Source organism: Hemicordylus capensis, chromosome 1 (genome assembly GCF_027244095.1).
Source record: "Hemicordylus capensis ecotype Gifberg chromosome 1, rHemCap1.1.pri, whole genome shotgun sequence".
Lineage (NCBI taxonomy): Eukaryota > Metazoa > Chordata > Lepidosauria > Squamata > Cordylidae > Hemicordylus > Hemicordylus capensis.
In genome coordinates this window covers 139,963,549-139,987,305 of record NC_069657.1, presented here as the reverse complement: position 1 = coordinate 139,987,305, position 23,757 = coordinate 139,963,549, and the positions used below count along the sequence as shown (strand labels likewise).

The 23,757-nt window shown below is 42.8% G+C and overlaps 1 protein-coding gene across 10 annotated transcripts in view; it reads left to right on the top strand.

Moving 5' to 3' along the window:
- Positions 1-23,757, top strand: part of DAGLA (diacylglycerol lipase alpha) — a 202,119-nt gene that overhangs the window by 114,634 nt on the left and 63,728 nt on the right. For 5 of the 10 annotated variants that reach the window (XM_053264072.1, XM_053264055.1, XM_053264080.1 and 2 more), the window contains exons 2-4: positions 13,197-13,335; positions 18,433-18,644; positions 23,498-23,599. In XM_053264072.1, coding sequence (XP_053120047.1) covers positions 13,241-13,335; positions 18,433-18,644; positions 23,498-23,599 — 409 coding nt within the window. In that variant the 5' untranslated portion in view covers positions 13,197-13,240. The remainder of the gene's footprint in view (positions 1-13,196; positions 13,336-18,432; positions 18,645-23,497; positions 23,600-23,757) is intronic. The other 5 variants (XM_053264107.1, XM_053264092.1, XM_053264117.1 and 2 more) reach the window with 2 other exon arrangements.

The window sequence follows — 23,757 nt, the reverse complement described above, 5'->3', positions numbered from 1 at the left end:
CACTATTTATCAAACACTACAACATTTCCTCTTGTCACTCTGTTCAAGCCACCCTGGGCAGAACTGTTTTCTAACAAGTAGTGTAACTCACATCTCTTCCTCCCTAAATTTTCCTTTCTAGCTTGAGTATGTCCCATATTATGGAGGATGAGCTCCTTGGGCTGTGGAAAAAGTAGCATTGGCCTTACTGTGAAAGGTTATTTTTCACAGTCGAGGAGCTCATCCGACCCACCCACCGATGCTTGTTGCTGTCATTCCTACGTGGGTGGCCACTCAAGGTTTTTCTGAGAGGTGAATTGACTTCCAGGATAACTAGCTTTGAGGCTTTAGATTTTCCTCTGCTGAACTCTGATGTCTTGTGTTTTTCCTGTCCTTCACTTGTTTTCTCTTTGTTGTATCCTGTATTATGAGCACTACAGTTCCGGAACTGGGGTTTGGCGCCTTCCAAGCAGGAAGCTAGCTACAACTACAGTTCAGTTTTGGTCCTGTCTTTGGAGCATGTTCAGTGCACAACCCACTGTTTTAATAACTACACGTTCTTTGAATTTTGAATACATTCATGGTTTCCTGAATTCTTGTACTTCTCACATACAAAACATAAATGATCTGCCCTTTCTCATTTTTAGGATAACATGGACATGTATAATTGTCAGTTGCAAATGGATCTAGTCTTACTCTTTCTTTTCACATTGTATGTAATAGTGTGAACAAAAACAGGGCTTCAGTCATTAGCCATATAATAAACAGGGGTCAAGAAATGTTTGCTCTGTTCACCAGCCAGACAAAAATTTTTTTACTCATCAAACTGTGTTGGTACATTAGGATTTTTTTCAGTCATCGGGCATCATTTTTCTCTCATCACAGACAAGCGGACTAGTGGATTTCCGGGGCCCTGATAATAAATATTATATTTGCTAAGATGAAGTCAACCTGAAGGTTACATGTTGCTCTTAAACATGTATTGCCCTCGGGTTCCTTGTGTGCTGTGGAATATCACTGCTGGAAATTGCTCATGATGGTAAAATGCAAGATAGATTATAGATTACAACTGCTTGTTTGGTGGAGGTCAACAAAAGACAGCTAATATTTTCAGTGTTTACACAGCTATTCAAAAAGCACTGTGAACGCCATCTTCTAATCTTCTGTAAAATGGGAAGAAAAGGCCAAGAACTCTTGCTGTCTTCTTTGATGGGAAGGGGGTAACATTATGTAATGAATGAATGAATGCATGCATGCATGCATGATTGAATGAATGCCAGGAATGTTGACCATTAACATGCATCCAGCTTGATCAGTTAGGCAAGAGATTCATAGGGAGTTCATCTAATCAGAGATAAACTCCAAGAATTACTAAAAGAAAGGGCAGTCTTAAGTGCTACCACTAATGTTACTTTACTAAAGGGAATGTTAACTGGTATTGTTTTCTTTTAGCCTAAGTAATCAGCCCCTCCATGAATATTCATCCTTTTCCTGGTATTTGAGCTGGTGAAGGTAGCTCTCCCCTCCCCACTATGCCTTCAGGCTAAAGAGAAGCAAGTGACAATTTGCTTATTACATTCCTGCAGCCTAACTCCCATCTCCAGGGGGTACATATGCCTACATCCTTCTCTTTGTCACCAGTGTTCACTGGCAGTATGAGGACAATGCACATGTGCAGATCTTGGTCCTCACTAGCTTTGTGATGGCCAACTTTTTTGCCTTCTTGTTTCTAAAAGTAGGTTTTTCCTGTGTACCTCAAAGGTCCTTACAGTCTTAATAGCTGCAATATCCAAACCATCCTCTGCTACCTACTCTGTAACTGGAGTGTGTGCTCATTCCTTAGTGCTCTGCTGTTTTACCTATTGTGGGTAAAAATCAACAACCTCTAACACTTTTGTTCACACAGTCCCTGTAGTCTTCCTTCATTCCACATGTGTGAATGTTATTCAAAATGTGCACACTTGAGCATTCATTCCAAGCTTTCTATACATACCCACACAAGTAACACAGTCATGCACTCTCTCTCTATATTCGCAGACAGGTGCCCATCATGGCAGTGACCAACAGACAAACATACACACCCTGAGGCTATTCTCGCAAGCAGCCTAACCCAGACAAGGGCAGCTCAACCCAGATCAGGCTGCTTGTGTGGGATGCTGGGATCACTCCAAATCTTGGCACTCCCGCCCCACCAATCCTACTTTATACCTCGGCCTTTACCCTTAACCCAGGCGCCAGGGTTGTGTGTATGCTCGGACGACATGCAGCCCAAGCATAAACCGAGCCAGGCTTCAAGAGTGCCTGGCTGAAGGTGGATTCCTCAATGCACTGCATTCCTGGTGCAGTGCATTGAGGGATGCTGGAGGACTTCCTCCTCCATGTGCCGTGGCAAGTATCAGAGTGAACTGTAGAGGGAGATCGTGAACTGCGGGGAGGCAGGCAGGAGCCAGCCCTCCAGCCTGTATGGTCATGTGCACAACCTTCCGGATTCCTTGCCCTGATCTTCATGCCTTTGCCTGTATGATTCTTTGGTCTTCCTTGGCTCATTGCCCATTCACGTCTTCTTCCTTCTGCTTGGTTTGCTTTATTTGCTCTCCTCCCCACTGTTGCACATTTTCTTGGCTGCCCGTCCTTTGTTCTGCTGTTCCTGCTCACTGACTTCAAAGCCTGGTGTTGGCTTTCAGCATTGACTGCAGTGCTGGCAGTGGTGCTCAACCAGTCAGGGATATGCCAAGAAAAAGAGCATATGTATGAAAGAGGGGCGAGGAGGCAGGGGCATGTCAACAGTGGCATGAATTTAGGTGAGTTTATTATCAGGTGGATACATTGGTGATAGCTGAGCAGAGAAGCTGACTTGGATGGGCTAAAGAAATTGAGTCAACAAGGAATCTGTAGCATCCTTAGCAATTGCCTGCACCTTTGTAGGGAGGCATACCTCAAACTTTGAAAAAATAGGACTATATTGTGCATTAAACAGTTTAAAATTATTGGGTTATTTTGTTTTGCTGAGTGAAGAATGTAGCGATAATTTTTCTGAAGTGGATACAACTAGCATTTCTGTCCAATTACTTGTAGAGTCTTCTGATAAGTGTTCATTCATTCATTTGCTGCTGTGTATGGCCCGTCTGTACAGAAGATAAAATCCAAATAATACAGGTTGAGAACATAGCACAATGAAGAAATGAAGTGGGAAAAGAAATGCCTCTAGCTTATATACTGCCCAACACTCCTTCAGCCTTTGTGCACAAACGGAGCATTTGTGCAATTGTGCAAGAATGCAGAATTGCACAAATGCAGTTGCATGATACAGGACTATTGGAAATAAAGGCCATTTATTACACAACTACATTTGCGTAATGCTCTTGCGCAAGAGTGCTCTTACACGACTGCTCAAATGATCTGCTACAAGGCTGACAGAGCACTGCACTTTATGTGAGCCTCTGTCTTTTGGGAGGGTCCTCAGATTTAAAAAGAACAGAATGTCAATGAATAGCTTAGATGCATAACAAGGGAACTCAGAATAGCAGCAAACCTTCCAACAATATAATTGTTGGATTCTTTGCTGAAAGTTCATTAAAGTCCCTGTGGAGTGGCTGTTGGAAAATTAGTTCCTCTAAGCTTTCAGATCATTCTGCCAAGAGTGTTTGGATTAGAATTTGAAGTTAGCATTTGAAAAAGTCTTCTGATAATATTAGAAGTGTATATTGTCCGTTATCACAGGAGTGCTTTAAAAAAAAAATCAAAGTTAGATTATTTTTTTTATTAGGTAGGTAATAGATTTTATTAGATTTTATTAGGTAGGTAATAGAAATCAGATTATTTAGGTTTTGCCTATTTTGTTAATTGCTTAAGAGAACACTAGAGGGAAATGTGGATCAGAAGTGAGGTGCATTTATATTGGTGCTAGGCCATAAATACATAAGATTGAAGGAATATATTAGGGCAACTTCCAGAAATCCTGGAAGCTGGTTGTAGAGTAAGAAAACAGAGTGGCTCGTGAGTGGCAGAAACTATAGGCTCAGTCCTATTACAGGAGAGCATGTTCTGATCACTGTTGAGGTTTATTTTTGGAGCTTGGCAAGGACATCAGGGTGGATTTAAAGGGAGACACTGTTGGGTGGGACTGAAGAGCAATAAGGGTGTGTATACACTAGGAATATTTTTTTCTGGGGAGGGAGAGGAGTAGGGACAGCCAACCCCTCCTGATTCCGGCTTCTGCCAGATTATTTTGCTAGGGATGTGCACGGACCAGTCTGGAGCCCATTCTAAGGGCCTCCAGACCTGGGGCCGGTTTGGCAGTTTAACACTGGGGGGGGGGGTGTGGACCTTTAAGAGTGGGGGAGGGTGTACTTAACCCTCCCGCTGCTTTCCCCCCTCCAGCGCTCCTGGTTTTTAAGACATTTGGGGCGGCAGGGTACCTCCCTCGCGCCCCTTCCCCCGTTCCTCGGCTAAAAGCTTCAAAAGGCGGACTGCGCGTGTGCACGCTGTGCGTGCGCTTCACTTCCGTGCATTCAGTGCGTGCATCAGACATTGGCGCGTGTGATACATGGGATGCACAGATGTGATGCGAGTGTGTGGTGTGTGCACACGCAGTCCGCCTTCTGAAGCTTTTATCCGAGAAGCAGGGGAAGGGGTGGCAGGGAGATACCTTGCCGCCCCAAATGCCTTAAAAACTGGGAGCGCTGGAGGGGGGAAAGCGGCAGGAGGGGTAAGTACACCCTCCCCTGCCCTTAAAGGTCCACCCCCCACCCTTACAGAGTCCCCCTCCCCAGTGCTGGGCCATGGAGGTGCGGTTCCGTGCACATCACTATATTTTGCTGCTGCTCCTTGAAGGTGTACTGTGCAGTAAAGAGCAGCAGCAGCAGAACAACTCATGAGCAAGTAGCCCAGGCTGCTGTATAAAAGAGCAAACTGGGTTCCTTATTCATGATGAGTAGATCCATTGCCTGGGAGGCATCTTGCTAGAAACTGAGATATCTTCAGCTGGCAGATCAGTTGTACATTTTTCAGTTGAGAAGATCTCTGTTCAAGTGGGATGCTAGAGCCTTCCGTGCTATTGACTTTACTCATCAATAAGCAGCAACTCAGTTTCAAGCAGCAGACAAGAGTATCGCCAGCCAACAGATCTGAAGTTCCCACAGTTTCCTTCTGATATTATGGGGAGGTGATGTTCCCATGAAAATGAAGAGGAATTCACTTTCTTCACTGTCAACCTGGAAGTGTAACTCCATTGTGACCCGGTGCAAACAGTATCACCTTTTTCCAGAACACACTATGGGTGTAGGGATGTGCACAAATCAATTTTTTTGATTCCATTTGTGCCTAAAACAAATCACCCCTGATTTGTTTTGTGTCCAAATGTACCCCCATCACCCCAGATTCGATTTGTATTTGCTTCAATTCGATTAGGATTCGGACCACTTAACAAGGTCCTAGGGGCATCAAATTTGGGTGGTGGGTAGGTCCTCATGGGTGCCACCTACCACCCAAATTTCAAGGAAGTGGGACACTTGGTTGATTTTTAATGAATTTGTTTTATTTTTTTACTGATTTCAAACATTTCCGGCATAGGAAACAATGGGGATTCGAAACTGCCATATCCTAACCCTAACACAGACCCCCAGCTTTCTTTCTTCTTCTTCTTTTCTTTTTTTAAAAGCCAAGCTCTTGCCCTTGTAGAAGTGGACTTGTGGAGCAAAATGTGCAGTCATTATTTTTCAAGTGTTTGGATTCTTTGGTGTATAATAACTTTTTATCATAATGAATCCCTATGAGGATTCATTGCACACCTTCATTTCTTCTGTTCATTTTGGCTGTCACTGGACAGTGACCGTGCCAACTGTCAACTGCCATGTGCCAACTACATCCCACCCCCCACCTGCAAAGCAGTGCAGTACTCATTTTAATTTTTAGGAATATTGAAATATTATTATTTGGTGTCTGATAACTTTTCCTCATAATAAATCCCTATGAAAATTCATTATATGCCTTCGTTTCTTCTCTTCATTTTGACTATCGTTGGACAGTGTCAACTGTCAATGGCCATGTGTAAACTATACCACCACCACCCCACACACTGGGGTACTAAGTTTATTTTTTAGGTATTTTTGAAGTGTTTAGATTCTTAGGTGCACTAGACACTTTCATTTCTTCTGTTCATTTTGACCCCACTGTTTTGCAGGTGGGGGTGGGAAATTAGTGGCATCCCATGGTCGAACTACCCCCCAACTGCAAGCCACTGGGTACTTAGTTTTTATTTTAGGAATGTTTGAGGTGTTTAGACTCTTTGGTGTGTAATGAATCCTCATAGGGATTCATTATTAGGAAAGGTTAATAGGCACCGAAGAGCCTAAACTTAGTATTACCCCACTGCTTTGCAGGTGGGAGTGAGGTGTAGTTGGCACATGGCAGTTGACAGTTGGCATTGTCAAAAAGACAGTCAAAATGAATAGAAGAAATGAAGGTGTGTAATGAATTCTCATAGGGATTCATAGAAGGAAAGTTATTATACACCAAAGAATCCAAACACTTGAAAAATGGTGACCACACATTTTGCTCCATAACTCCATTTTTACAAGAGCTAGAGCTTAGCTTTTTAAAAAATGAAAGCTGGGAATCTGAAGGAATTAATAGGAGGGATCTGAATCTCGAATCGAATCAGGTGTGATTCGATTCAGACCCGAATCTAGCCAATGGACCACAGGGGTGATTTGTTTTGTCTCCAAATCACCTGAATCAGTTAGAGTCAGATACAAATCTATTTGTACCAAAATCAATTTGCACATCCCTACCATAGGGAAGAAGCTGGTGTAAACAGGAGCAATATGCTTTGTCCTTATAATTATTTTAGTAGATATATTCCAGGGCACAGATTGACATGCAGTGAGAAGTAGAAAGGGCTGCTTGCATAGGCCCTGACTGCACTGTTGCCATAACCAAGTCTCTGAAAAAGGAATCAGGAGAGAAACAGCTGGACACTAACTATTCAGAGTTATTCAGAGTGGCTTGCAAAAAACTGATTTGGGCTGGCTACAGCATGTGCTCTCAGAATGTCTGCCTCTGGCAGCTGTCCCCAAAAGTGAACACAGACTGACTGAAAATCACAGGTGCTATTTGCTGTAAGGGTATTGAGAAATGGGCCCTTTAAACATGAAAGGAGCTGCTATGCTAGTTGTGTTTGGCCCTGAGTCTCAGAGCAATAGTTTATAATAGCTCTATCATTTCACAAAGTATTGTAGGGAGATCTGTTCTTCAGGGGGAGGACAAACCATGTTTCTTGTTTATGTGACACGCACATCAGAATTTTCAAACAAATTGTATGGTGAGCAGAGAATTAGGTGAAGAAGCTGTGGAGGTAAGTATTGTACAGCTTTTGTACTCAGAGCAATGAAGCATACAGGGCATAGGGATGTGCACAAACTGAGGTTTGTGCACAGGTTCATGCCAAGCTGGTTCAGGCGAGTTCTGAACTGGTTCTGTGCTTCTGGGTGGGGAGAGCAGGGAGCAGAATCTTTTAAAAGGAGGATAGCAGGTCCTTCCTTGTCTGCCACCCCATGCAGCTTCCTGCTGTGACGGCAATCCCCCCAAGAACCCGCATGCGGCGCCAGCATACACATGATATCCGCACATGTATGGACACCATGTGCTTGCCGCTGCTGCACATGGGTTCTTGTGGGGAGCACCATCACAGCAGGGAGATGCATGGAGAGGAAGACAGCAGCTCTTTTTAAAAGATCCCACTTGCCGCTCCCCCCACCCAGCGGCACCGAACCTGTGCATGGACCTTGGTTCATGCGCATCCCTAGTAGGATCTCTCCTTTTAGTCAGGTGACTTCACATACTTACTGTAACTGGACCAATAAAAGCATCACATTCTGATTGTGTGTCTTTCGTTTTTGACATTTAAATTTAGATGAGGAGTCCTCTTGAATTCTGTCTGGTATCCCAGACAAAAATCCAAGATGGGTGATGTCAGTGGTAAAGTAAATTATATTACCCAGTAGCTCTTTGAATTTCCAGATCAAAATGCTTGCAACCAAACATTGATTGTTATCACTCTAGTAGAAGACCTCCAGCTTTGAGTACATTCCTATATCTCTTCTATGAGAAAAGTGCTACTCTGGCCATGATCAGGCATGTCATGGATGTTATCAGGCAGGCTGGTTAATTTCTCAACTCGGCGCAAATCCTAGTTAGTGCTGTGGTCTAACCTCTGTTTGCCTTAGCAAAGCTTGTACAGTAGATGGTGCCAGGCACTAATGGTGACACTGTAAATATGCATATACTGGGTGATTTGTGTACAGGGAGGGCTATATATAGATATAGAAAGAGAAATAGAAACTTATTTAGGGATTCCCATCCTTATTACTTTCCAAGGAACTTGAGGCAGCTTACAATAAAAAGAAAAATGCCATGATACAATTAACATCAGCAATAAACTACTTGTTTTAAACCCTAAAAAATCACAACCATAGAACAATAATGGGAGACCGCAAGAATGTGCTGAAAGAGGAGTGACTTCAACTGCTGCTTAAAAGTAGTCAGTGGGTAAAAACCAAAGATCAAGGGGGAGAGAATTCCAGAAGGCACAGGCCATCACAGAGAAGGTTTGTCTGTGCATCACTGCCAGCCAAGCTTCAGATGGCATCTAGCTTCTAAACAATTTAGGGATTTAAGTTAATAGAGGAGAACCTAGTTATTCACAGATTCTCCATTTGTGGATTTGCTTATCCACGGTTGGGTCAGAGGGACCAAGTTTCTTTATTTGTGGGGCAAGAATTTCATTGCTTTCACCTATCTGCAGTTCCTGGGTGGCCAAAAATGACTTCCAGCATCATTTCCTGCCGCCATTTTGTAGTGCGGAGCCATTTTATGACTCTTTCTGCAAACAACACAAACACCAGAGGATTTGGGAGTTGGCGGGGGTGGGGCATTGCTGGAGAGCTGGAGGTACTATGCTTATTTCTGCTACCCACCCACCCGCCTTTTCTTGTGGTTTTCAGCAAACTTCAGTGTGTTTAGGAATCTAAACCCCAAATCCCCACAGAGTTATGTTTTCTTTATTCCTGGTTTTGCTATTTGCAGAAATAGGTGGGAATGGGACACCTAAGAATAAAGAGGACTTCCTGTAACTAGCAACTTGATTCACATCCTGGAATCACACTACAAAAGAGGATCATGTTGTCTGAGCACCCAGTGCCAGTTAGGACCCTTGCTGCTGCATTCTGTTCCAACTGTAGTTTCTGAAGGGTCTTCAAAGGCAGTCCCAGATAGAGCATGTTGCAGTAGTGTAGCTGAGAGGTAACAAAGCTGTGGTTTACCATGGCAGGGCCTGCCTGATTCTGGTACATGAACAGTTGATGTACCAGCCAAAGCTGAACAAAAGCATCCCCAGCCACAGTGGCTGCCTGGGCATCCACTTGGGTCCAAGACCACTCGCGAGGTTCAAACCTGTTATTCCAAGGGGAGCATGGTCCCATCCAGAGTAGGGCGACAGCCCGTTTTCAGGTCGGTTCCAGGAGAACCATTGCCTTGTTTAGATTTAATTTCAATTTGATAATCCTCATCTATCTCAGCACCAGCTCTGGGCACTGATTCAAGACTATCAGATCTTCTCCTGCTGGTGATGGTATTGAGATAGATAACTGAGTGTCACCAGCAAGCCCCTGCCAGCAGTTTCATGCAGATGTTAAGCATCAATGTAGAACTTAGTTGGATGCCATAACACTGAGGAGTCCCCCAGCACCACCTTCTGGAATCTGTCCAACAGATAGAATCAGAATCCCTGAAAAGCAGTACCCCTTAATCCATGTCCTGCCAGGCTGTCCATGGCTGATTATATTGAAAGCCCCATGAAAGATACTGGGTGACATCTTGAAGGATTTGGCTGAGTAGCCTTCACAGAGTGAATGATGATACCCTCTGGATTTCAGATTCATTCCTAAAGGCCTCACAAGAACTCAGCATTTCCACCTGGTCACTTTTCTGGCCCTTCGCAAATTCTAGCAGAATGCTTTTCTGTAGGTTCTCGTGACATACTCCCCGTGGAGGCTTGCAGACAAATTATTCATGGAATGACATACAGCAGAAGAATCCCGGTGTCATATTCTGATATCTTGCTCTACAATATCAATATTCTGATCTTAATCAGAGCACAGACATAGAAAACCTTCCTGTTATGAAGTTCTGTTGTTTGGACTATGTGCATTCTACAAATATGTATCTGATATAGGAGATCATTACCCTATCAAATCAAGGAGGTATTACATAATTAGATCTTTGGACCAGAAATCTATTTTCTTCAATCCCAGTTTGTTTAGACCTGGTGATGCAGTGGAACTTACTGAAAACCTTAATGCTTTCAGATGCTGTAGCTAGCTAGAGTGTTGAAAAACAATCTGAGAGAGAGCATTTGCCTAATGATGACTGCCAGAATTCCTAATCTTACAGGGGTTATCTAGGTATTGCATCTCCATGGTTATCTCTTACTGGTGTCCCTTGTCTGTCTGAGCAGTGTGTGTAACACTACCCTTTTTGGGAGAGGGCAGAGTACTTCCTAAACAACAAGTGATGCATCATGGAATATCTTCCAGAGAAAGCGGGAGGTGGGGTGAGCCCCTTAGACACCTTCCACAACATTTTCTTCAATCAAACGTATCACACAACAGTGATGTATCATCATCATCATCATCATCATCATCAATAATAATAATAATAATAATAAAAAAGAATATGCGTGACAACAGTTTAGCTCAATTACCATGTCTGCTGAGGCTTATATAGCCGTGGTAACTATAATGCCTGTGCTCTTAATAATACTTCTTGGTAATAGAATTCTGCTGAGGAGTCACTAGAAGGGGTACTGAGAGCCACAAATGCCCAGTTTGATCAAATAGTTCACTCAGAGCTATCTGAGGCCCTGCAGCTTCAAGTTGCCTTGATCTTCAAATGCTACATTACGGCTTGTGGGTCCTTGTGTGAAACAGGGACAGGACAATGTCCCTACCACGCGGAAGCAAAATCAAGAGCCTTTCTAATGTGACTTGCATTTGCTGCTTATTGCAGTGTCTTGTTTTACAGGCAAACATTAGTTTTGGCAGTTCTCTGAAGATGCTACAGAGGCCTGTAGGCATCTTCATAGGACTTTTTGAAAAGCTTACCTCCCCTGCGGATGATCTTCTTCTTATTGCTGGGTGGCCTGCTTGGCTGCCCAGGCAGCCTTCTGCCATTAGCTCCGAGTGTTGGGTGCTGGGACATACTACTACTACTACTACTACTACTACTACTACTACTACTATGGATATTTATATATCGCTCTTCAACCCAATTTCTCAAAGTGGTTTACATTGAAAAATAAATAATATATAAATAAAATGATCCCCTGACCCCAAAGGGCTCACAGTCTACAAAGAAAATTAAGGTAGACACCAGCAACAGCCACTGGAGGGATGCTATGCTGGGGTTAGATAGGGCCAGTTGCTCTCATTCTGCTAAATATAAGAGAATCACCACTGCAAAAAGCCTTTTTGCTCAGTTAGCAGAACTGCCCCCAGAATTCCCATAGTGCACCATGCAAGTGTGCTGTGCATTATGGGGATTCCCCCATCCCCTCCCTGAGGCCAGTCAGGAGCCCTGCAGTATGCCGGCCCTAGCTGAAGCTGGCAGAGGATCAATAAAATGAGTTAGGAGAGCACACACTCTCCTAACCCTGTTTAAGAGGGTGGCTCCAGAGGCGGGTTTGCCACTGAAGCGCCCCCGGGATCGCGCACAATCCCAGCAGTACACACATTCAGGCAAAACCAGGCTGGGCTTCCTTAGCCCGGTTTTGCCTGTGCGTGTGAATAGCTTACTTGCATATTAAGGTTGTCCAAAGTTTAGAAGGGCTCCTAGTCTATGTTTGTTTTTTAAATGACAGTTTTACAACTGTGTAACAGTAATACAATATGAAGAAAAGATGCGAAATGCCTCACTGTTACATAGGCAGATAAAAGCTTTCACAGCATCCTGAAAAGATTGCTTACCAATACAGAGCCTTGTAACAAGATTCCAGCTAATCTTATAAACTAGAATCCAACCAGTATTAGTGACACTTACTATGGGTTACACACGTCTCAGCTAATGCATCCTCCCTCGGTGATTGTGTTTCCCTTTATCCTTATAATGGCTCTTTACAACACTAGAAAGGTGTCACACATCAGCTATCGCTCTAAATGAGGGTGTCCAAAGAATCTAGAAATCTGCCCATGGGGACGAATTCCAGAAGAGTAGTTTCATTAGTCTATTAGTGGAAGAATGAGATGTCCAGGGATGAATTTATTGTGGCATGAACTTCCCTAGGCTACAGTCTACTTAAAAGTAGAAATAGAAAGTGTCTGTTTAATAACCACAGATATGATAGAGCAGGAAGGGGAAGAAACTTTTTTTTTAACATCCCTAATTGTGCTTTTTTCTAGTCGCCTTCTAGTCTGTGGAGAGATTAAACGAACTAAGCTGGATTGCACACAGCATCAGTCTTGTCAGTTTTACATGCCGTATCATGTGGAGAATTATTTGCACACTCCCCCACCCACACACTTTCTTCTGCTTTGTGTATATGTGGGAGAAGAATGTATGTTACTCATCATGCCTATTACAATGGGTGTTTATGACAGCCATGCGTGCGTGTGTGTTAGCAGCACTGGTCATCCTTCTAGGAGCTAATATTGGCTTTTTTGGGGAACAGCCAAATTCTGTGAAAACCTTCAACATCCATTTAAGCAGAGTCCATGATAGGATACAAAAAATGCATGAGTGTACTCCTGTTATTGACTGCTACCACTTCCAAGTCTCTGAAAAGCTACCATCTGTATGCTTGCTGCCCTTGATTTAGGGATATAGGTTGAGAAAGAAGCTCAGTGAGTGCATGTAGTGGATATTGTGGTGTAGTGGACATTGTGTTCAACTTGGAAAGGGTTAAAATCCTTGGGCCAGTCACTTTCTCATCCTAATTTAGCCATAGGGTTGTTGTGAGAGGATAATATGGGATCATTCCCATGAATGAAAGCAAGAGCAATTTGGAGGAAGGATGGGCCACATATGTGATGTGTAAAGAAGTTGTGTGAAATATCAAAAGAGTTCTGTCTTCATGGAAAAGTAAATGAAATAGTTGTGGGGCCTGGCACTCTTCTTGAGAGAGTTGGAAACAACTTGTTTAGTTGATGTTTGGGCTTCTGTTCCAGATGGTGAGTGTTGTACCTGGTGATCCTCTTCAGACCCACTAGCCATGCCAGGGATTGTGGTGTTCCGTCGCCGCTGGTCTGTAGGCAGTGATGACCTTGTTTTACCAGCCATCTTCCTCTTCCTTCTTCATACCACATGGTAGGTAAAAATATATTCCTGTTTGATGGTGGGGTTTTTTTTGTTTTTGTTTTTGCTACTCTCATTTCCATTTATTGGTAGTGTTACTATATAAAATGCAGTTTAAGCTGCTCTCACTTTCAGTTATTGGTAGTTACAAACATCCTGACTAACACAGCATCCGTGCTTCTAACAACTGCATGCACACACTGCTAGCCCCTATGCTAGTCCTCATGCTCTTGCCATAAGCACAAAGGTGCTCTTGCGCATAAGCACAACTATTTCAGAGTTTTCCCTGTGCTCTGGAAGCCCCCTGAGAGGTCAGAGATGTGTTTCTGCTGTAACGGAGCACTTCCAGAGTGTTGGGAGAATTCTGCAGTAGTTGTGCTCTTACGCAAGAATACTAACACTTCAGAAATGCAAGGACTAGTGTTGGGGCTAGTGTGTGTGCATTGTTGTTTGCAGCATGCACACGGCATTCAAATGTCAGCAAAGTTGCAGTTCAAAATGCTGAATTTGTATACTATCTTATGCTAAGGGTACGAATGTGCAAAATAATGCTGGGGAATAGATACATGATTTATGTAGTTTGTTTCCAGTACATGTATTGGGAAGCTGATACTCAAGCAGTAATGTAGGTTTTCTGGAAAATTCTGAATTGGAACATTTTCCAGGAAAAAAATCCCAAACAATCCCCTCTTTAATTTGCATAAAATTTGCATGAGATTTTTTTTCCTCAGAAAATTTTACTATGCAGATTTTTCCAGTGCCCTAGATTGTGATCTAATTTGGTACATAATTTCCAGTGATGTGAGATGGAACATTTTGGGAGTGGAAATTTTTTCACCCCTAATCACTGTGTTCATGAGCTCTAAAAGACAGTAGGAAGCAGCAAGATTTTATGCTTCCAGAAGATACGCGAGCTTATATTTGGAAGAGCCTCCAGGAAGAAAATATGGTAGTGAAAAGCCGCTGAAACCCCTCTTTCCATATCCCCTTCATATGGGCTTGGGGCACAGAAGCTCTGCTTAAGATGATACTCTAAGTAGGCATTAGAGATGGTCATGTGACATAGGGGAAGAGGTGAGTCTTGAGGTATGTAGGCCCAAACCAGCAGGACAAACAGGCAAGCTCTTGAAATGTGTCTGGGAGACTAAAGGGAGTCAGTACAAATCCTGAAGCATTGCAGCGATATTGTCCTGACTGGACCACACTGTCAGGAGGCAGGTTGCCACATACTTCCAGTTTCCAAATGGAAGTAACCAAATCGTAGCAATAAATTTAGAATGTTTATATACTGCTTTTCAACCAATAAAGTTCTCAAAACAATTCAAGTAGCAAAAGGAATGAGAAAATGGTTCCCTGTCCCCAAAGGGCCTCACAATCAAAAAAGGAAAACAGACACCAGCAGCCGCCACAGGGAGGGACACTATGCCGGGCTGAATAGGGACATTTGCTGTCCCCTGTTAGGTAAGAGAGCCAAAACTTTAAGAGGTATAAGTAGGGTGCTCAGTCCTGGCATCCAGTACACAAAAAGAGTTACCACAGGTCTGAAATGTTGCAAGTGAGTCATATTACTACCATTCAAGTATGGATGGATGCAAAAAAAATTCTTTATATGTTGGTAAGAGAGTTTTGTCCACAGAAGCCAAAACTGTCACCCACATATATGTCCCATTTTGGACAATTGCTGTAGGTATGATGCCTGTATAATTAACTACTGTCAAATGCTTATATAATATTATGTTTATATAATATTAGCTGATGTGGTGAATGGAAGAGCACCTCCCCTTTGACAAGCACAGATATCCATATGCTGCTGCATATCATCAGTAATAACCGCTGGGAGAGATCATCCGGGGATTTGGTGCTGGGTGCTATCAGTACGCTGATGACACCCAGATCTATTTCTCCATGTCAACTTCATCAGGAGAAGGCATATCCTCCCTGAATGCCTGCCTGGAGGTGGTAATGGGCTGGATGAGGGATAACAAACTGAGACTGAATCCAGGCAAGACGGAAGTACTTGTTGTGCGGGTTTGTTACTCAGGAAACGATATTGATCTGCCTGTTCTAGATGGGGTCACACTTCCTCAGAAGGAACAGGTATGCAGTTTGGGAGTGCTTCTGGATTCACGCCTCTCCCTGGTTTCTCAGGTTGAGGCAGTGGCCAGAAGTGCTTTTTATCAGCTTTGGTTGATACGCCAGCTGCGTCCGTTTCTTGAGATTCATGACCTCAGAACAGTAGTACATTTGCTGGTAACCTCCAGACTTGATTACTGCAATGCCCTCTATGTGGGGCTGCCTTTGTACATAGTCCAGAAACTGCAATTAGTTCAGAACGCGGCAGCCAGGTTGGTCTCCAGGTCATCTTGAAGAGACCGTATTACTCTTATATTACAGGAGTTACACTGGCTGCCAATAGGTTTCCGGGCAAAATACAAAGTGCTGGTTATAATCTATAAAGCCCTAAACAGCTTAGGCTTTTATAATTTTAAATATTGTAAATTTTTCATTTTAAGCAGCTTTTTGGAGTTTTAATTGATTTCAATGTTCTGTTTATTTGTATTGTTGTTTTATGACTGTGAACTGCCCTGAGACTTTGGTTTAGGGCGGTATATAAATGTATTAAATAAATAAATAATAATAAAAATAAAGGAAGAGCACTCTTTGGCTATCTTCAGGGCATATACAAATTTATTTTACTGCTGTCTTTATATATTTATTTCTGCTATACCAACATGGTTTCATAGAAGTTGTAGGGAGGTTTCCAGAAATAAGTAAAATATCAAAATCATTCCTAAACCAGCTAAAACAATTGGACTGATGGACCTATTTGGATAGGGAGTTCTAGTATATCGTTGCCACCACCAAGAAGACCCTACCCTTCTTCCCCATCCCCACCATTGTGGCAGCTGATACAGAAGGAATGGAGAGAGGCCTCATCTTCTGATCTTGGTGCACAGACAGGCTTGTAGAGGAGAAGGCAGTCCTGAAGGCATTCGGGACCAAGATCATTTAGGTCTTTAAAGGTTAAAGTCAGCACTTTGAATTGTACTTGGAAACAAATTGAGAGTCACTGTAATTATTTCTACTCCACTATTTTTTGACCAAAAATAAGTGGGTGGCTGCATTTTGAACCAAAGTTTCTGAACAGAGTTGAGCCTGGAAGTTACCCAGCTAGATTGCAATGGCCTGATTCTCCTCCTCCAGCTGACATACCACCTAGTATTGATAAATGGCACTCCTCCGAGCTGTGGATTCTCGCTGGGATTCCTCAAGTCTGAGTTTAGAAGCATGCCCTGATTACATTCCTGATCCTTCAGGGGGATGCAACTTCAGAAGAGGGGAACGAACAACTTCCTGCATTGATTGGACTGCCTTCCATCAACATCCATGTTTTGTCGTAAATAAGCATCAGTTTAATCACCCTCCTATTATTCATGTATAAACTGAGTTTAAGCTAATATGAGGTACTCTGAGCAGTCTTCTAGCTTCCTTGCAACCACCCATCTCCACATTCCATGTGGGCAACTGACGGGATCTACAAATATTGGTTTAACTCAGTAGCCAGACACTAATTGTGATTATCACCAACTCTTCCCTTCTCCCAGGTTTCTGAATGTGCCAGAGAACCTGGATAGTGTCTCGTATCACATTGGACTTTGGAGCCAGCAGAGGTAGAATTTGTGCTGCTTCTACTTACTCCACAACTAAGTGTGATGTGAGAGTTCTCTGCAGTTCTTGGAGAATTTGAAGGGGATAGACCTGTGTGCTTTTGAGCATTTCCCCAGAGGGCCAGGGGTCCTTGTCCTGTCTGAATCTGTGGAAGCCAGGGAACCAGCTGTTTTATCTATGTAGTGTAGGCACACTCCCAAATAATATGTCTATCGTTAAGTTGACAAGCATAGTAAATACAAGTTGACAAAGGGACATTATCATTTTGATGTAGGATTACAATAGTATGTGTATAGTAATCAACAGAAGGCACGTTTCTTTTTGCCTTCTGATGATTACCACAGGCATGTACAGGAGTATAGGTTTTGACTATTTTTCGCATTTCCAGACCTCCCAGTGATGATGGAGAAGTAGATAAATCTGTCAAAAGGTGTTGTAGCCTCTGTGGCTTCCCCCCACTCCCACCCCACCTCCGGTGGTTGCAGAGAAACATTGAATGCATTCTGGGATGCCATCCAGAAATCTGTGTGTGGGTAGAAAAAGTCCTCATTAGCAAACCATTAGCATCTTACTATCAGAGCAGTACTTAAATGTATACCACAAATAAATTGTTGATATTAGTGGAATACAGCTTTGCCATTGGCTAAATGTGATATTTGTCGACAATCTCAGCAACATGCAACCACTTTCATATAGTAACATAGTAGTATTCCATCAGTGCCTAACTGGAAACTGTCATGTTTACTTCACAAGCAGCAGCAAAATAATTACATTGTGAATAAAATATTAAAAGTGCGAAGACACCTTAGAGACAAGTTGGTCTATTATGGAATTAGCTTTCATAGGCAACAGTTTATCTCATTGAATTCATAAAGTTATGAATGTTTTTGCAACGAATTATGAATTTGTATAGTGCTTAAAATAAACTAAATACATCACAGGGTGGGGGAGTGGGGGGGAGAAACACTCTTCTCTTCAATCTATTTGGGTGGCAATCTAAATTTATTTATTTAACATATTTGTATACCGCCCACCACTGAAGTATCTAGGCGGATTACAGCAATAAAACAAACCAAAGATTTTTTAAACAATTAAAACAGAAAAATATCCAATTAAAATACCTATACAAACTACCAAATAACTAAAAAGCTTGGCTGAAGAGATGTGTCTTTAGTTGTTTCCTAAAAGCCAGCAGGGATGGAGCAGCTGTAATCTCAGCACGAAGTGTGCTCCACAGCACTAGGGCAACTACAGAGAAGGCTCTCCTTTTGAGTCGTCACCAGACAAGCTGGCAGCACCCTAAATATCACTAAGACACGAGTCTGTTATTTCCTTCTAGTGTTGTTTGGTCATATACTGTATATGTTCTCTCGGGGGTATGACATTTGGCAAAGGACTGCTCTGCTTCTGGTAATTGTGTGTGACTTGTGTGTGTGGCAGGTTCATAATCCTTTCTGTGGTGCTCTTTGGACTGGTATACAATCCCAATGAGACCTGTTCTCTTAACCTTGTGGACCACGGCAGAGGCTATCTGGGTATTTTGCTCAGCTGCATGATAGCAGAAGTCGCAATCATCTGGCTCAGCATGCGCGGCAGCATCCTGTACACAGAACCCCGAGATTCGATGCAGTATGTGCTGTACGTCAGACTAGGTAAGAGGCAGTAGCCAAGGGGGACTTTATAAATATTTGACCTCGATACAGCCATCTGTCACACTCTCAAAGGATTCTCCCTTCAGCACACTGGTAAACCTATGCAGATCTTAAAATTCATTCCTCCCGTCACTTCTGCAAATTGTGAATAGTTGGCCCCTTTAGAAGTAATAATGCAGAGGAGAATCCCTTTTCCAGAATTTCTGTTGACTTAAATAGCTTGTTTTTGGGGGGCATTTTCCTAAGTGTCACTAAGGACACCATTTAGTCGGAATGCATCCCCTGTGAATGTAGTTGGACAGGCAGAAGATAGGCAGTTGTTGTTTCACTGGGAAATGCAAAGATCTGTTTAAGTGGCTTATTTTTTACCGGATATCCCCATGAGATCTGCACAGTTATAAAGACCTCTCCTGTGTAACCTATATAAAGACCTCTCCTGTGTAACCAAAGTTTTGATAGTCTTAAGTTTTTGGATCTCTTCCACCTCCCACCTCGCCCTGGCTAAATGTAGCAGTAGCTTACACATTACAGTTGTTACCTTCCCAGTAATTATTTTGTTCTTCTTCTTTACTGGGACAGTGGTGTAAATGTTAATGTACAGGAGAACCTCGTTAATCGCAGGTCCAGCACCCACAGTTTCACATATTCGTGGCCGGGTAATGGATACCCAAACTTGGTTTACATGGGCGGGGGGACCGAGGAGAAGGGTTAAACTCAGAGGTCATTTTCAGCTGCCATTTTGTATTCTGGAGCCATTTTATGGCTCATATACTTTTAAAAAATGGGGGAACCATGATTTTCAGTGCCATTTTCGCTCATGGGCAACTCTGGAGCATGGTAGGGCACTTTATTTGACCTGTTTACTGGTTTAGGGGTGATTTGGAGATTATTTTGGGCAGTCTGGGAACCTAATACCTTGATTCCTATAGCCCTAATGCCCCTTTATCTGTGGATTCTCTATCTGCCCCTCCCTGAGAACAATGGGGTTCTCCTGTATTACCATTAGTAATAGCTGAATTTATATTGCCATTCGGCATAAATCCAGACACAGCATGTAACACACAATTGTCTTTCTCTGCCTGCTCCAACTTAATTTATCAAAATCTATTGAGCAGGCATATGTGTTCTAATGTACACTTGTCCTAACCTTGATCCATCTGCCTGGTTAGTTGTGCATTTCTTCTCTTGCTCCTCACAGGTGCCTTAAAGTTTCCAATAATCACAGATATCATTCCCCCTCCCCACTACAAATTATGTTGTGTCAGTACTGAATATCTGAAGAACTTTCTTCCATCGGTGATATACGCATAGGATCTGTTTTGTCTTTCGAAAGACACATCATTTCTTAATGCAGTCCCCACTGAGACCTCTTGAACTACAAAGAATGTTACCAGAAAAAGAAAAAGATATGGGCATAGCTCTGCCATAGTGGTTGACATCAAGTGCAGCATTAGGAGGATGGAGCAGGACCTGCGCCCTTATAGAGAGGACTGTTCTGAGGTCAGCTGAAGGCTTGTTGAGCAGCAGTGCTGGGTGGAGTGTGTGTGTGTGTGACAGGGACATACTTCAAGCCAAAGAGCACTTCTGGAGGCAGGGGGGGGAGCAGCAAAAAATCACTCCCCCCTGCCCCTATATGCACACTCTGCTGCTTGACAAACCTTTGGCTGAGCTCAGAGCAGCCCTCGCTGCAAGGGCACAGCTTCTGCTCCGTCCTCCTGCTGCTGCGCAAGATGGCAGCCAGTATTTTTAACTGGCATTTCATTCATATCATCTACAAATTCAAGTAAAAACTTCTGCTCTCTCTCTCTCTCTTTTTTTTTTTTTTGCATCATCTTATCCTGAGGCAAATATTTTTATTAGAACGTGATTTTTTAAAAAAAATGTACACAGAAAGGCATTGAGCCAATTTGAAACATTGTGACAGGACAGCCTATTGTCTATTCTTGTTTAAAGACTTGTGTCGTGGATGTGTTCTTTATGCAGGAAGTGGTTATTACTTTTCTGAATGCTAAATTAAGGATGTTAATGAGGGAGATTTGCTCTCCCTATTTCTAAATTTAACTTACTTGCCCCCCCCCAAGAAGTTAAGCTTTCAAAGTAAACTTAGTTGACGAGAAGAAAGAAAATATACAGAATCAAAGCTTTACCCCCAGAAAGTGCATGAGAAACCCTCTTTGTGAAGGGAGGCTTTCAGCTTTCTTTTCTGATGGGTGCCCTATCCTGTGCTGCTTTTGCAGTGTTTATGTTTCTTAAGAACCTTCCTGTATTTATGTTTATCTGTTTCTGTGTGTCTACATGAGTGTGTTAGTGCTGTTGAGAAAGTGTCCTGCTCTGGGCATGAACCTGTATCTGACTGATAGGGCAGGGCAGAACAGAGCAAAAGTAGGTCCAGAAGCTGCTGGCTGAAAGGGGCAGGGACCTTTTCCACAGGCATAGGCTTCTATACCAGTGTGGTGTCTTCACTGCAGAGGGTTGCTTGTCCTCTGGGTAGGGCTGCTCGTGTGAGCAGCCTTGTAGTCAGCAGCCTTGCCCTAAGTGCTTGTGGAACATGTGTGATCCCATTGCACATAGCACTAAAAATTGCAAAGGATAAGGGAGTAGCTTGCTTGTGGGGTGAGCAGCTGCATTTCCCCAGCAATATACTGTAATATTGAAGATTGAGTTATGGGGAAATGTGATATCCCTTGAAAGAAGCACTTACTTGAATAAGTTTATATATGAAATTTCTCTCCAGAGCACATGAGTTACAACTTCATTTGTACTATAAGAAAAGGGCTTTTTCTGAACTTTGGCTGCGCATACAGTAGATGGTTAATTCCATGGAGCACTAGGAACAGCTTTCCACTATTGTGTCACTAAGTTTGCTCTAGCAATGGTAGTTTTATAATTGAACAGATGTGATTGGGGACATGGCTGGGGATGCAAGGGACGCTTCCTTGGGCGGGGAGGGAAAGCAGATTCTGTTTTAGGCAATTTCACTCCTATGGGAAATTAAAAATAAGAAAGGCAAAGAACATGTTCTTGAGTGGTAGGTTAGTACTAAGAGGGAATCTTGCACAGTTTCTTTTTCTTCTTCCTTTTTAAAGGCCTACATGAATGTCCAAAATTCCTCTTTAAAAACACTTTATTTTTAAATGCCTCTTTAAAAACACTTATTCTAGGCATCAGGATGGAGAGTTGAAGTGTGTAGCTGCCTGCAGCAGTTACGCCAAAATATATATACACAGCTTTTGCAAGAGTGTTGGTCACATTTCTAGGAACTAATTCTGGCTTTTCAGCTTGAAATGCTGTGAAAACCTAGAAAATGGGTTTGACCTGAGACCACAGTGTTGCATAAAAAAGAACATGCATACTGTGGGAAATGATAGCTCTACATTACCACCTGCAGTCTCTGAAAAGTTATTATTTCTACATTGCCTGTGTCAACGTATATGTATGTATGCGTGTGTATTAAATCTATGACATCTCAGATGTATGTAGCTTTTCAGTTGAGGATTGAGCAATGCAATATGCTGCCCACTATTATGCCCATGAATTAGATATACAACTAAAAGTGCATGTTTTGGGAGTTTTATGTGTGTTTGTTTTGGTGAGGGGCTAAAGCATTAATGGTCTTTTGTTCAGGTTATGCTTCTATGGGTTCAAGATTCTGCTGTCTAGCTGATCACTACAATTTCTATTTGTGCATTTGATCTTCATCCTCCTCTAAAGTTTGCCAAAACTAACAGAAAATACACCCTCTTCTCATGTGTATTTTAAGAGCTAGTGAGAAATTAAACTGCATCATAAGCGTGCTCCAGAATAGAAATAAAGAAAGAGCAAATTTATTTCAGGTTTTTGCTTGATTTCAGGTTTCAGTGAACCTTTTGAAGTTGTCAATCAGGCTATGCACATGAGGTAGGAAGCCCTACCTAGATAGGGCTGCTCATGTGCAGCACCAGGATCAAGGCCAATCCTGGTGCTTCCTCCCCCACAAGCCCAAGTTTTGTACCCGGGCTTTTACCTGGGTTAAAAGGCTCAAGTGCACCCTTTACCCCAGGTACAGGGTCATGTTATGCTTGGGCTGCATGCAGCTCGAGCATACACAGACTTTGGTGCCTAGAGTGCCCGACTTCCGGGGGAATCCCCCCATGTACCAGGCAACAAGTGTGGTGCATTGTGGGATTCCTGGAGGCCAGGACAATGAGTCCTGGCTTCCAGAGATTCATGCTGCATGGAGTAGAGCAGATCATGTTGGCACGCAACAGCGTGCCCATAAGAACACATAAGGATCATCTGTGGGGGAAGGTAGGTGGAACCCTGCCTCCCCCCCTCCCCCTCCCCCCTCCCTGCCCTGGCAGGGATTGTGTGAATAGCCTTAATATTTGGTAAGATCAGAGGGGCTGGGGGTGAGACAAAGAAAAATTGAATGTCTAAAACTGTGTCTTCTGTTTCCTGTGTTGTACCTGTATAGTATCATGTCCATATTCTTAGGAGAGTGTCTATTTGGCATGATGCTAATTGGGAATTGGGGATAGGTGCTGAGAGATTTCTGGATGCTTTCCTTGAACATTTTTTTTATTTAAAAATTTAAATCCCTACAGTTTGTTCTTTGATCCCTCCCCTCCCCCCCCCGCTAGATAAAAAGGTGTTATGTTTAATTTAGTTTGGAAACAAGCTTATTTCAATTGGAATGAAATAACTGTTTGAAATGGGTATTTTTTCTCATTGCCTGAGAATTGCTGATAAGAAATACTATGGTGGGATTGACAGCAACATGGCTGCTAGGCTGCCTGTTTCTGACATCCTGTGAAACAAGGTATTCTTCTATTGGAATAATGCTGCTATTGTGCATTATGTTCTTATTGTTTCAGCCATCCTGGTGATTGAGTTTGTCTATGCTATTGTGGGCATTGTTTGGCTAACCCAGTACTACAGCTCCTGCAATGATGTTACTGCCAAGAGTGTCACTTTGGGTGCGTATTTGAAAGTCACTGCATGAATTCATCTTCCACATGCGCAAATGTTCCCTCCCAGTCTTTTAAATATAGATGTAACCTATTCATAGATATTATATGTGTGTGTGTGTGTGTGTGTGTGTGTGTGTGTGTGAGAGAGAGAGAGAGAGAGAGAG